The sequence below is a fragment of the Pangasianodon hypophthalmus genome, chromosome 18, assembly GCF_027358585.1.
Source record: "Pangasianodon hypophthalmus isolate fPanHyp1 chromosome 18, fPanHyp1.pri, whole genome shotgun sequence".
NCBI classification, from domain to species: domain Eukaryota; kingdom Metazoa; phylum Chordata; class Actinopteri; order Siluriformes; family Pangasiidae; genus Pangasianodon; species Pangasianodon hypophthalmus.
Genome location: NC_069727.1, coordinates 5426073 through 5439862, shown reverse-complemented (window position 1 = coordinate 5439862; position 13790 = coordinate 5426073). Strand labels below are relative to the sequence as shown.

The 13790-nt window shown below is 37.6% G+C and overlaps 2 protein-coding genes across 4 annotated transcripts in view; both read left to right on the top strand.

The window, feature by feature from the left end:
• The window catches only part of camk1da (calcium/calmodulin-dependent protein kinase 1Da), an 88877-nt gene that overhangs the window by 47586 nt on the left and 27501 nt on the right, over window positions 1-13790 (top strand). Inside the window, exon 3 of the mRNA XM_026922817.3 lies at window positions 2382-2456. Within this exon, the coding sequence (XP_026778618.1) occupies window positions 2382-2456 (75 nt within the window). The remainder of the gene's footprint in view (window positions 1-2381; window positions 2457-13790) is intronic.
• LOC128321130 (uncharacterized) lies at window positions 2504-12963 on the top strand. Of its 3 annotated transcripts, XM_053241715.1 has the most exons (17): window positions 2899-2977; window positions 3786-3860; window positions 4001-4136; window positions 4288-4450; window positions 4576-4768; window positions 4907-5008; window positions 5122-5193; window positions 5333-5425; window positions 6180-6272; window positions 6969-7061; window positions 7197-7268; window positions 7852-7957; window positions 8201-8271; window positions 8354-10553; window positions 10742-10837; window positions 10943-10990; window positions 11902-12963. In XM_053241715.1, the coding sequence occupies exons 2-17, from the start codon at window positions 3849-3851 to the stop codon at window positions 12171-12173; spliced, it is 3822 nt and encodes a 1273-aa protein (XP_053097690.1). In that variant the 5' UTR covers window positions 2899-2977; window positions 3786-3848; the 3' UTR covers window positions 12174-12963. The 3 variants fall into 3 exon arrangements, with proteins under 3 accessions (XP_053097689.1, XP_053097688.1, XP_053097690.1); XM_053241714.1 differs by lacking the exon at window positions 3786-3860 and having other exon boundaries at window positions 2504-2977; window positions 11905-12963; XM_053241713.1 differs by lacking the exon at window positions 3786-3860 and having other exon boundaries at window positions 2504-2977.

The following is a 13790-nucleotide window of genomic DNA, read 5'->3' as shown; positions in this document are numbered from 1 at the left end:
ACACATGCAGCCACAGGTGTCGAATTTATTTGAGACGCAGTTAAGCTTTTCAGAGCGATGAGACTACAGAACAATATCCAGGAAGACTTACAGTTTACTTTGTGTCATGATCTCTCCTTTTAAAATCGTTTCTTTTGTTTCTCATGAATAAAGGGTGTCTGTCTGTCTTTTTCGTTCCTTTCTTGGTCTCCCCCTCTCTGTCTTTTCTCTGCGTTTCTCTCTATAATTAAAGGAAAGGCTTTCAGAAGCACTAGATGAGTCACGCTGCAGTTTTGTGCCCACTCTTTCTTAAGGGAGGGAGGAGATGTGGAGAAAGAGAGAGGCTGGAACTAAATGAGTTTAGGACTAATCCTTTGAAGTTGAGTACTTCTGTGATTAGTTTCGAGCAACACAAAAAAAAGAATCAGTATGGAGAGGAAACGTTGCTGCTGCTGATTTCTGATTAACTTATAAACAATGATCGTGTGGTCAGATGTTAGTTAACCATCCCTTGATGTACTGATGTTTTTATCTCCGTGTATCACGCTGGGTGTGTGTTTTTTTTATTTCACAGAAGCAGCACTGGCCCTTTGTGCTCATATAAAAAAAAAAAAATCACTCAGACAACACACCCTGAATCCATAACAACACAGCTCCCGCTTCTGTCTTCGATCAGCTAATTAGCTAGCTTATCTAAATAGACTTTCCACTGTGACGCAAAAATAAATACCACATTTTAAAAACTTTGCATGAGATTCGTAAGGCTAGTTAATACTGTGTATTTGTCTGACAACACAGAGGAAGAGGTTTATGGGTAAGCCTGACAACCTGAGGCCCATTGTTCACCACTCCAAGACACTTTTTATACCAGAAGACAGCAGTACAAAATAACTACAAGTATTTAGGTCAACTAATTATTGCATTTATCTTTGTATCATATTTCTTAACTGAAGTCTTATGATTCAAAATCAATGCCACTTTTCTATCTTTTTTTTCTTATCTAGCTTTTCGTCATTATGCTGAAGCCCAAGCCAAAAGTCTTGTGAAAGTCATGCATTCATTCTCAAGATATATACATTTGTGGTTTTTCATTTTTTCTTTTCTTTTTTTTTTTTTTTTTTTTTTTTTTTTTTTTTTTTTTTTATATGTGGAAGCATGCAAATGCTGCGTGCACCTCGAGTACTCAAGTGCATTTACTTTTGCACTTTCTTGCACTGGTTTGATTATTAATATTAAATAATCCGTACTGACCATCAGACCATTGTAAAGTTGTATTACTTCTATAAATGATCCCATAAAGTTCATTATTGTAATAAGATCCTTACTGTAGACTCTGTGACTGTTAAAACTTTCATGATGTTAAAATGAACTGACTCCAGAGCACATGTTGCTGGAGGACTATAAGCTGAAATATAGCTGCATGTTTAGTTTCTAAGCATTGCACTGCACAGTATGTAAGGTATAGTACGCTTAAGGTATAGCACATTCTGGAGTGTTTTATTGCTTTTATACAACAGCAATTTGTCAATGATTATATTTTTAAAATTTATTAAAGAACAACACATTGTACTTTTTATTAGTTTATAGTAACTATAGCAGCTATGAACAGTAATTCTCTCCATCTCTTCAAGTTAGACAACAATTATGTTTTTCTTCGTTAAATGACATTATTCTTTTTTTCTTTGTTTTTTTTTTTAAAGCTGCTACTATAGGAAAAATGTATTAAAATGTGCACATTAATATAAAACTGTGATTAATATAAAACTGTGATAATATAAAACTTTTACTACTGTAAAAGCTGCTGTTATGGAAAATTAATCAACAATCAACAGTTTTGTGTTGTATAAAGCATGATTATTACATTCTGTATTGTTTCTAGCTAGAACCCACCCCAGTGCTATGTGCATCACATGGCAGAAACTATTAGCAAGTAAAAAATCTCCTGAATATGGGCAAATTTATCTTATACTTTTTATGATGAGATTATTATAACTCAAATATAAGTTTATTCAGCCTGTTTTAGATGCTTTTACTAATTTGTATTTTATTGAAATGATGATTTTGCTTTTTTCTATAAATAAATGCTTAAAATTGGAAATTCATCCAGAAAATGATAAGCTTGAAATGAGAAAGAAACGTCTAGAAATAGGTTTAATAATCATATTTGGTTGATTGTAATCTTACAGTAATCTTGTAATCTTGATCAATCTGATTACATTAAAGATATTTTCACTTGCTTAGATATAATTTTTTGCAGTGAGTAATTTCCCAGTCAGTCTAATGCATTTTAATATTGAGAGGAAGCAAATGATATGAAATGGTTCGTGTATTTGTTTTTCTTTTTTTTTTGTGTATCTTTTTTTTTTGTATGATGAGTCTTATATCCCGTGTTTATTTTCCAGGATCAAGCATGAGAATATCGTGGCCTTGGAAGACATTTATGAAAGCTCTGATCACCTGTACCTAATAATGCAACTGTGAGTATGCATCACTGACACTTCACGCAGTGTATTACTCAGTGTGTGTGTGTGTGTGTGTGTGTGTGTGTGTGTGTGTGTGTGCGTTGGTTTTTGTGGCTTATGAGGACTTTTGACCTGTTTACGTACCGACACTACGGGGACATTTGGAATTATGAGGACAGGGACAGTGTCCCCATAATTCCTCTAATATATCTATATATATCTATGTAAAAGAAGCTAAAATTCAAAGTTTCGGTCGAAGTCCACTTACACCACATACCCCTGAAACTGACTTTACACAGTGTTAACTCGGAATTTAATATAGCGCCCCCTTTAGTCTGGTCTTGGTATTGCACCAACTTACACACTCACACAAAATTTGAGCCTTCTGATTGGCTACCGCTGACTCGCCTAATTCGCGCTCTGATTGGCTGCGGCCGATGTCATTCATGTCACGTGTCTCGGTTTGTGGGCGGAGTTTCTCTATGTGCAGCGCGTCATCATGCGGAACTCATAATACGTCAATCTTTAAAAAACAGGTATGAGAATTAACTTTATACACTTTATTAAATGTACTTTATATGATTATATTGCAAAATGCACGTTTACTTTAGTTTATACATATTCAGATTAAAAAATAAAAGATTATGCTCATGAGAATGGGGTACATGTTTAGTCTAATGAGTATATCTTAAAAATCCTGCTAGTTACCATAATAATCACAGAATTCTCTGCTTTAAAAACTTGGCAAATGTATTTTTAATGAATGAGTTTAAGTGTAGGTTATGGTTTATGTGAATTTGGTTTAATTAATATAAACGGGAAATATCGGTAAATTAGCATGGTAGCGTTGCTAATGATATTTAATGCTAATGTGCGACATCGCTGATCTTTAAATCATCTCTTCCGGAACACAGTGCGGGTGTATGGTTTGTAGCTCAAATGGTTTCGAGTGGCCTGCGTTAGCTGAACACAAGCAACAACCGGTAAACAACAAATAGCATGGAGACTGGAGAAGTGTTTATTTCGGTGTTATTTTATTAATCCCGGAGCCAACTCTATTAACTGTTAGTTAGCTGCAGTTGCTTAGTTTGGCTGCACCACTTCCTGTTAGCTCGCGCCGCTGTAGTGCGTGTCGGGAGCGCGCGTCGGGGGCGCGCGATTTAACACTAACATTTTATCATGCTGCAGCTGCGGGTTTTACTCTCTCTGACCCCTGACAGTCTCTACACGCCTCGTAAATAAGCTAGTTCGCACCTTTAAATAACTATATATATTTATTATATATATTTATTATATATTTTTATATATAGTATATAAATGAGAGTGGTGTGGTTTGTTTATCAGCTGTGTGTGCTGGTGCTGCGGTGACGTCACAGCAGAGTAACTGCACATCCCTCAGCATCACTGATGGAGCCCTCGGTAGGCTCACAGGAAATTTACATTGCTTTACATTTATATAACAATAACTTATATACAGGCCAAAGTGTTTTAAGGCTTCAAACTTAAGTATAAACTAAATGAAATAAAGTACTAAGGATGAGTTGTGCGTGGACACACAGCGTCCGGTGTACAGACTGTGTGAGATGAAGCTGAGGAGGAGGAGGAGAGACAATCCCAAACAGGAGGCTGAATATTTCACATCTGCTGCCAAAGACAAGGAGGGATTTGATGTGAAATATATAAATTCATTTATAGGTAAGTCTTAATATGTCATTCTTTGTTAGTTTTTTTTGTTTAAAAAATTATTATTCTTATTTAGGAGCATCAGGATGTTAGAGAACACTGCAGATGTGCTGCTCGGCTTGAATAAACACTGGACTAACAGGTGTTGTGCTTTCTCATACAGGACGTGGAGTATTCAGTTGTGTTCATTTTGATAAGGGAGATTTTCTTTTGGAGTACAGAGGACAACTCATAAACAAAGCTGAATGTGAACGACGACAGAAGTTGTATCACGATGCCATGAAAGCGTTCATGTATGAATTCCGTTTCAATGGAAGACTCTTATGGTATGTATAACATTGCATTGTTCTTCATATAATGTTTTCTGTAAGATCATGCTAATGCATAAAGTTTTGAAAAGGTCTTCTGTGCAGCCACAAGATGTTATGTGTTGTCTTATATCATGCTTCAGTGTCGATGCTTCCAGAGAAGATGGTTCCCTTGGGAGACTTGTCAATGATGACCACATCAGCCCAAACAGCAAAATGAAAATAATCACTGTAGAGGGAAAGCCTCATCTGTGTTTATTTGCGACTAGGAGCATCGACCCTGGAGAAGAAATCACATACGACTATGGCAATTCTGAGTTGCCTTGGAGAAATAAGGTATTGAAGATTGAACTATTCAGTGTTATTGGGCCACGCTTAAACATGCCGGTACAAACATAACTTACAAATCATTACATGCTACAATCATCTAATTATATTCCCAATATTTTACACTGTCATAACAAATCTTCACAGATTGTAGCTGAAGAACACCAACTGCCACCAGAGGAAAACAGCACTATGGCATTGAGTGAGGCCAGGAGGGTGAAAGACAATCAGTCTCTGTCACAGCACCAGGTATCCTGTAGTCAATGAAAGAATTGGAAGTTGGCTAACATGGTCTGCTGAAACCAAGCAGTGCTCCAGTTTTAATACATGCCTTTCATCTTGCTCTTTAACCTGTTCTGTAGGCTGTTTCTGAGGCAGACCCCTTTACCCCTGTGACCGAAGATACCCAGGCAGCCATCAACCAAACAGAACAGGTCATTTACAGAAATATATAATGAATTAAAACCTGTTGATTCTACATATACAATTCTATACCCAATTTACAAGCTTGAATAATAAGTATTGAAAATTTGGTTTTATTAATAATAAATGTTTTATGATGTCTGTTTTTAGAATATAGCTGGAGCCGTCACTGAGGTTACGTCAGAGCTGACGTCTGTGATGGACAAGTTGGAGACTGATGTTCCGGGTGGAGAGACAGAAAAGGTAAACTATAGAAATCATGTTTTGATTAATGATCCCCGTATCAGCTTGTGTGTGGCACAGCAGTGGTTTATCAGTACACTGGGTATTAAAGGGACCTTGTAGACATGTGATAGTAAATGCACATCAGCAGCTGTGTGTAAAGCATCTGACACAAACCTGGTCTCGAGGGACTTCACTTTGTGAAGCTATATCATGTACACCACATACATTATCTTAAATTGGCATTTAATAGATGTATAGTTACTGACTAGAGTTCATTCCTTTTACTATGTGCAGTGTGTTATATTCTCATCCCTCAGTAGTAGGGGACCATTATAGGAGCAGCACTGAGTATATATGTGGTCTACCGTGAGTACAGCAGTGACACACACGTTACAGTGTGTGGGGTGCAGTTATGAGTTAATCAGCTACAGCACTGTTTTTACGGGCATCATTGTCACTGATGGATGTTCATTATATGGGTATAAATAGTATACCATCTATACAGTGCACTTCCCTACTATACTGTATATACAGTGCACATATGAACACTTCCCAGAGCCCTGACCTAAACCCTATAGAGCATTTGAGAGATGCAGTGATGGAAGACTGCTGATGCGCTACTGTGGATGAACTGAAAATTTGTTGATTGAAACTCGTTGGAAACTTCCAGCACAACTGTTACAGAAAATCGCTGATTCCAAATTCTTCTTGGGAATACTGTGTGTGTAACAAGTGTGAAATGAGAAAAATGTTTTGTGATGTCTGTTTTTAGAATATAGCTGGAGCCGTCACTGAGGTTACATCAGAGCTGACGTCTGTGATGGACAAGTTGGAGACTGATGTTCCAGGAGGAGAGACAGAAAAGGTAAATTGTAGAAATCATCATCTGATTAATTATCTCCCTAATTGTTCTGTGCAGTTTGCGGAGTTTGAGGGAGTTTTTAATCACAGTACACTGTCTGTTTAAAGTCACTGGGACTGGTGCACTGTAATAGTGAAGTGTGTCTGTGAGCTGCTCCTCGCACTGGAAACATTTCTTGAGCACAGAGATAGAAGTGTCTGCAGTTGTAGGCACTATATTAAGAATGTAGTTAGTGTGTGTATGTGATGTGTATGGCTGAGACCTGTTTTATGAGAACACTGTGTCTAATGAGAACCTTTAGGAACTATGCTATAAGGATCCTCTACCAGAGGAATATTAGTGTGTGTCAGTGTGTTTGACTAGTACATGGTATATGAGGACAGTATTGATTTATATGATGACTCTTTGTTCATCAGCTTGTGTGTGGCACAGCAGTGGTTTATCAGTACACTGGGTATTAATGGGACCTTGTAGACATGTGATAGTAAATGCACATCAGCAGCTGTGTGTAAAGCGTCTGACAGAAACATGGTCTCGAGGGACTTCACTTTGTGAAGCTATATCATGAACACCATATACATTATTAGGTATTTATCTGCCTCTTCAGAGTCACTGGGAGTGGTGCACTGTAAATGTGTATTGATCTGACTTGGGTGCTGGTTTATCATCATAGAAATCTCTTGTTATTTTTGTTTTTAGAATACAGCTGGAACCATTACTGAGGTTACAACAGTGCTGACGACTATAAAGGACAAGATGGAGTCTGAGGTTCCAAGAAAGGAGACAGAAAAGGTAATTTTGAGATCATCTTCTGATTAATTATGTCCAAAAGGATACCCATTGCCTGCTAATTTCACTAAACTAAACAGAAAATAATCCTAGCCTGGTTAATTTGTAACCTTAACATTTTGTTGTCTAATATTTCAGATTACCATTGTGAAGGAGCAATCTGGGCCTGAGGAAAAAGATACAGTAGCACCAAGTGAGAAAACAGAAAAAGTAAGTTTGCTGGATAGACATTATTTCTGGCTTATGATATTTCTATGGAATACATCATCAATAATTTCCTTCATTATTTGTATAATTTATTTCATGTTGCATAATTTCAAATATCTACTGTATGTGTAATGACCAAAGCCGTTCATACAGTATGTCGAATATCACATTAGTGAGCAACATGTTCTGCTATCAAAACCTATATTTATCAGTTATTTTGATCATTTTTGATTTGTTTTAAAAACGTACATTTTGCTTTTTTGTCACCATTGCCTCATACTTAAACACATCCAGAATTAAAATGAAGACGTGTGAAAGAGAATGCTGATGCAGTATCTAGAATATCCAGATACTTGTTAGTATTTTGTCACCTCAGCTTTTGTTATATAAAGTCAAGACTAAAACCTCTAACAGGCATGCTCTTTTTGTCTGTATTTGTATTTGAGTTGTGAAAATGCCCAAAGTGCACATCATCTAACATCAAATAAATGGATTTTGCTTTCCATGTTATTCCTCCACTAGAGTTACTTTTAGACAAATATTTTTGGTTGTGATGTCAAATGAGTTTTGTTAATTCTATTCACAGAATTGTAAACATGAAATGGTCCTCGCAACTGTTTCGAGCATGAACAAATGTGCAGCATGTGTTGGACCTGTAGCATCACTCAAATGGATTGGTCTGAGATGCAAAGGTCAGTAATGTACTTTACAGTATTTAAGATGGCAGTTAATTTATAACTGGTATGGTTTGTCCAATTGGCCCATTGTTTCCAGACAGTGGTCCTGGTCTCATAAATTCATAAGGTTTGAAAATTATTAATAAAATTCTAAGCTTCATCTTTTTATATTGAGTTAAGGCAACAGTTGTGGTGTTTTTAGTTTTATTTGTATTGAAATCTTACATTCTTACTTATTTACTTCTCTCTCTTTTGCAGTCTGCAATTGTTTTTGGCACAAGTCCTGCTTTGTAAAACTTAGAAAGAATGAGAGCGAGTCATTATCATGGGTGAGTGCATTTATAATTCATTATATAAATTTTAGTCATTTGCAAGTGCAATTTCTAGTGATCGTTTGTTTTCTGGTACTAGGGAGTAAGTACTGGTGAGGATGAATCACTATCAGATGAAGAATATGTGCCAAAGTCAGAGTCAGACAGTGAATCTGAGAGTTCAGTAGAGTTACAAGGAGAATGCCCCTTGAATATGGAGAAACGAAAGGCTATTTATTCCCAGATTGCCAAGTTGAATCCTGAAGGTGCAAGCAAGGGCAAAGTGTGTGTTAAGGCCAGAGAAGAAGTTGGTTTACTTTATGAGGAGCAGTTGACTGATGTAGATTATGACAGTGAAGCGAGCTATACACAAACCTCAGATAATCTTTCAAGCAAAGTTCAGGGTAAGCAAGTGTCTGAGACCTACAGAACATCAAAAGTTGCAGTTTTAGGCAGTGCATCAGACAGTTTAATGCTGCCAACAACAGTCACTGGAACATCTGCAAGCCAGCAACTGTTGGAAGTAAGAGAGGGAGCTGGTGGAAGTGATTTACTTGGAGATGTTGAGGAATCATTAATGGCAGAGGGCAAGGCTAAAGTGGATGGAGCTGAGGAGTGTCTTCAGTCATCTGTAATTTCTTGTACTGAAAATAAGAAAAACTACTGTTATATTTGTGGGAAACCACAGTCAAAAATCTCTCGTCATCTGAAAACACATATGGCAGAAGGTGAAGTTGCAAAAGCACTGTCAATGCCAAAGAACTCAAAAGAACGTAAAGTATTGCTGCAGAACCTTAGAAACAAGGGCAACTATCAGCATAATTCCGATGTTGTACAGAAAGGAACTGGGATGCTCAAAGTCAAACGAAGACCAACCAGAATTTGCGATTCCAAAGAGTTTGTGCATTGCATGTACTGCAAAGCGATGTTTGTCCGTAAAGACCTATGGCGACATGCAAGAAGATGTTCTTTAAAGCCAGGAGAACTAAATGAACACCACGGTAGGGTCAGGGTTTTGGGTTTGGCAGCCTTGGCAGAGTCTACATTCCCACACCAGATATCGCCTGGGGTTTGGAAGCTTTTAAGTGCAATGAAAGAAGATGACGTTGCCTCTGTAGTACGCAATGACTTCTGCATTCTTCAGCTAGCACAGTCTTTCTTCAATAAACATGGAAATGACTCTACCAAATATGAATATATTCGACAAAAGCTTCGTGAAATTGGAAGATTTTTGTTAACTCTACGCAGCAATTCTCACATACACAGCCTTGAGGAAGCTGTAAAACCTGCCAACTTTCCAAGTGTTGTTCAAGCTGTCAAAACAGTGTCTGGCTATGATGAAGAAATGAACTGCTACCAAACTCCTAGCCTAGCATTAAAACTGGGGCACACCTTACAAAAGGTATGTGCGATCATCCATTGTAGAGCTTTAATGGCAGAGGATGAAGAGCAAATCAAGTCAACTGAAACATTCAAAAAACTGTATACCAGCAAGTGGTCAGAGCTCATCTCCCACAATGCTTTAAACTCACTGAGTGAAGCAAAATTTAACAAGCCATTAACGCTGCCATTTACCCATGATGTTCAGCTGCTTCATAAACACCTGGAAACAATTGCAGATGCATCATCCGAAAACTTGAAGAAGGCACCATCGCCACAAATCTATGCAGAACTTGCTAAAACCACACTTGCAAGAATAATTCTTTTTAATCGAAGACGTGCTGGGGAAGTCTCCAAAATGCAGACAAAAAGCTTCCAAGAAAGAGATAACACGCATCTTCATGAAGATGTTGCAGTGGGCCTTTCTAAATTTGAACAGAAACTTTGCAGCCACTTCAGCAGGGTTGAGATCAGGGGTAAAAGGGGGAGGAAAGTCGCTGTGCTTCTTACACCAAACATGGTGGATGCACTCACACTTTTGGTCAGTAAAAGAAAGGAATGTGGGGTACTGGATTCCAATTCCTTCTTGTTTGCCAGACCCAACTGCCAAAGCCCTTACAGGGGCCAGGACTGCCTGCGACTCTATGCATCTCATTGTGGTGCTCAAAATCCAGAACATCTTAGGTCAACACATTTGCGTAAACATGTGGCCACTCTCTCACAAATTCTTAACCTAAAAAACAATGAATTGGATCAAGTTGCAGACTTCTTGGGACATGACATCCGTGTACATCGTGAATACTACAGGCTCCCAGAAGCAACAACTCAGCTAGCTAAAATATCAAAACTCCTACTGGCCATGGAAAAAGGGGTTCTTCCTGAACTTCAAGGCAAATCACTTGATGACATTGAAATTGAAGGTATGCATCTGCATTTTAGAAGGGGAAGTTTTAAAGGTCCTGTGGTGTCCTAATGTGTCCTATGTAGAATTAGGCTAATATTAGGCAATCAGATTGGTAAAGACTGTTACTTAATATCATGTTCAAGGAACATAGTCAGGGACTTGTTGAAATATACTGTAGTATTCATTTTTGCTTCTGCTTTTAAGATCATATCAACATTGATGGCAGTGATGGAAGTGAATCTGAGAATGGCACTGAAAGTGAGAATATGGATGTGTCTATGAGTGCACCAGTGCAGATTGGTAGGTTTTTCTAACATATTGATGTGTTACATGCCCAATTGTTTGGGTCGTGATCAGTCCACACTGTTTGTGTATGCTGAATAATGTGGTAATCTCTTCTTATAGCGATGCAGAAGGATCACCCACCAAAAGAAGCCAAAGCTGGATGTTCTGGTTGTATTTTCTAAGTTATATATGTGGTTTTGTTTTAGTCATATAACTCATAATTATCTTTTTTTTAACCTATTTTAATTTGAAACAAAACTCTATGTCATCATATCTCCCAGTCTTTATGGTTGTATGATGTGCATATTTATATACTTGTTTGTTTAGTCTCAAACACAGATGCTTTGCCCATGTCCCATAGAGCACCTGCTGTTTTAATTTTATTGCTGTGCAATAAGCTGGCTATAAGGTTCACAATTTTAAACATCACAATCTAATTGATTCTTTTGATACGTGTTGTATACACCAATCAGACATAACAACCAGTGAAAGGTGAAGTGAATAACATTGATTATTTCTCTACGATGGCGTTTGTCGAGGGTTGGGATATATTAGTATATCAACTAATTTGATTTAGTTTAGTATATCAACAATTGTGATGGCTAGACTACTGGGTAAGAGCATCTCCAACATAGCAGGTCTTGTTCCCAGTATACAGTGGCTAGAACCTACCAAAAGTGGTCCAAGGAAGGAGAACTGGTGAACCAGAGACAGGGTCATGGACTCCCAAGGTGCATTGATGCTCATGGGGATGGAAGCTTAGCCCTTCTGGCCCTTACAGGACTTAAAGGATCTGCTGTTAACGTCTTGGTGCCAGATACCACAGCACACCTTCAGAGGTCTTGTGGAGTCCATGCCTCAACAGCTCAGAGCTGTTTGGTGGCACAAGAAGAACCTACACAATATTAGGCACCTGGTTTTAATGTTATGGCTGCTTGGTGTATACCCATGTCTATGTTTCATATAACAGCAAGCTTTTTGGATATTTGACCACTAACAAAAGCCCCCAATATCTAGACATCTCAGCATTCAGAGTTTTTTCTGAAACTAATAGGTTTTTTATTTGTTTGTTTGTTTAGCAGTGGTGCAGGACAATACTGTAGCAGAGACTGAATGCACTAGAAAGAGGTCTAGAAAGACGGTACGAACACAGTGGTCTAAACGTGAGGTCATGGCTGTCATGAAACACTTCAAGTCTCATATAACCACAGGAAAACTGGCCACAATGGCAGAGTGTCTGCAGTGCAAGGCTGCTGAGGATCCTGTGCTGGCAGGCCGTACAGCACAAAATATACGAGATTTTGTTCGAAACAGGGGAATAACTTTTAAAAGGAAATCCCAATGTAATTGAAAATCGTGATGGGATGCTACATAAAGGTTCCTCTGAAAGTAACAGAAAGCAAGCTCAGTTAGTCTGTTTTTGCTATATGCTGAAGATGTTTGGGTTTGAGGTCAAAAGATGAATATGAGATGATGGTTTAGAATTTCAGCTTTCATTTCCTGATTTTTATATCTGTGTTACACAGCTTAAAACATGGCACCTTTGGTATAGGCACAAATTCTCTTAAAGTAAATTAAACAACACTTAATATTTGGTTCATATCCCTTGCTTGCAATAACTGTATCAAGCCAGCATACATACATCCCATATACATCGCTCAAAACAAGAGTAGCTGTTCATAGCTACTAATTCTTTAAACAATCAATTTAACAGGATACACCTGGGCAACAAGAAACACCAGTCACATGTTCCAACATACTTCATCACTTGAAAATAAAATGTTTAAAAAATGTAAATATCAGGAAAAAAAGCTAAAATTCTGAGCTATCGTTTTATATTCGTCATTTGATCTTAAACCCAGATGTCTAGGTATAGGAAAAACAATATAATTGAACTTGCTTTTCAGAGGGGACTGTATTTAACAGAGTTAAAAATTATGTTAACAGTTAACAGTTATGTTTTTTAAGTGCTCAGTTGTAGTATCCCTAACCTGAGTTGCTTAATGTTCTGTAATTGTTGTATAGAAGGACTTGTTCTGTTAAGTCACAGATGACCCGGTAAATCACCATGCGGTCATGTTTGTGTTTGTGTTAAGTCGAGTACCAATAAAACATGCCTGTCCATCTAATACAGTGTAAAGTCTTTTTTTGTGTATTGTTAAACTGATGTCCTGATAAAGCGGTGTGACCTTATAAGTACCAATTCTGTCGGAGGCGGGAGCTTCTCAGACGGTCCTTATATGCAACCATAATGTCAGGTCTTGTGTTTAAGAGTTTAATTTTGCGTAGAAGAAATCTGAAGTGAAAATTGTCTTGCTAAAAAAAACCCAAATTTTTTGATGTTTACGGCATTGCTGTAGCACAAAGGGAAAGGTGGGTCCCCTTAAACCACGTTTCAACTGGTTTGGCCGGCAAAGTCCTCGTAAGACTTAAAAACCAGTATGTATGTGTGTGTGTGTGTGTGTGAGAGAGAGAGAGAGATAGATAATTCTGTGCCATTTGGCTCGGATGTATTAAGAGGCACGTTTGCTCAGTGAAACGCACATGCATGAGAGTTGCTGAGGGGGAAAAAAAGATTATCATGGCAGTGAAAAAGAGGCAAGAAGGAAAAAAATAAAATAATACAAAATAATTTAAAACAATTTTATATATATATAAAAATCCAAAAAAAATCCAGACTGATACCAATAGCTTGATGACAAAAGATAAAATCATTACACAGATAAAAGTGAACTGAAAAACGGACTTGAACGTGCACTGATTGTTGGTGTTACTGAAACCAGTGGAGGTGTAACCAGGTATCAGGGGAAAAAATGACAGATTTTATCCAGAGAGCTTATTTCAATGTTATTTGTAGTAACAATAATGATAAAAAATATTGACCTGTGATTTTTCTCTTGGAAAGAAAATATCCACGTCATCAGTTTATGAGCTCGAAATGTCACTTCACTAACTCACAGTAGCACTT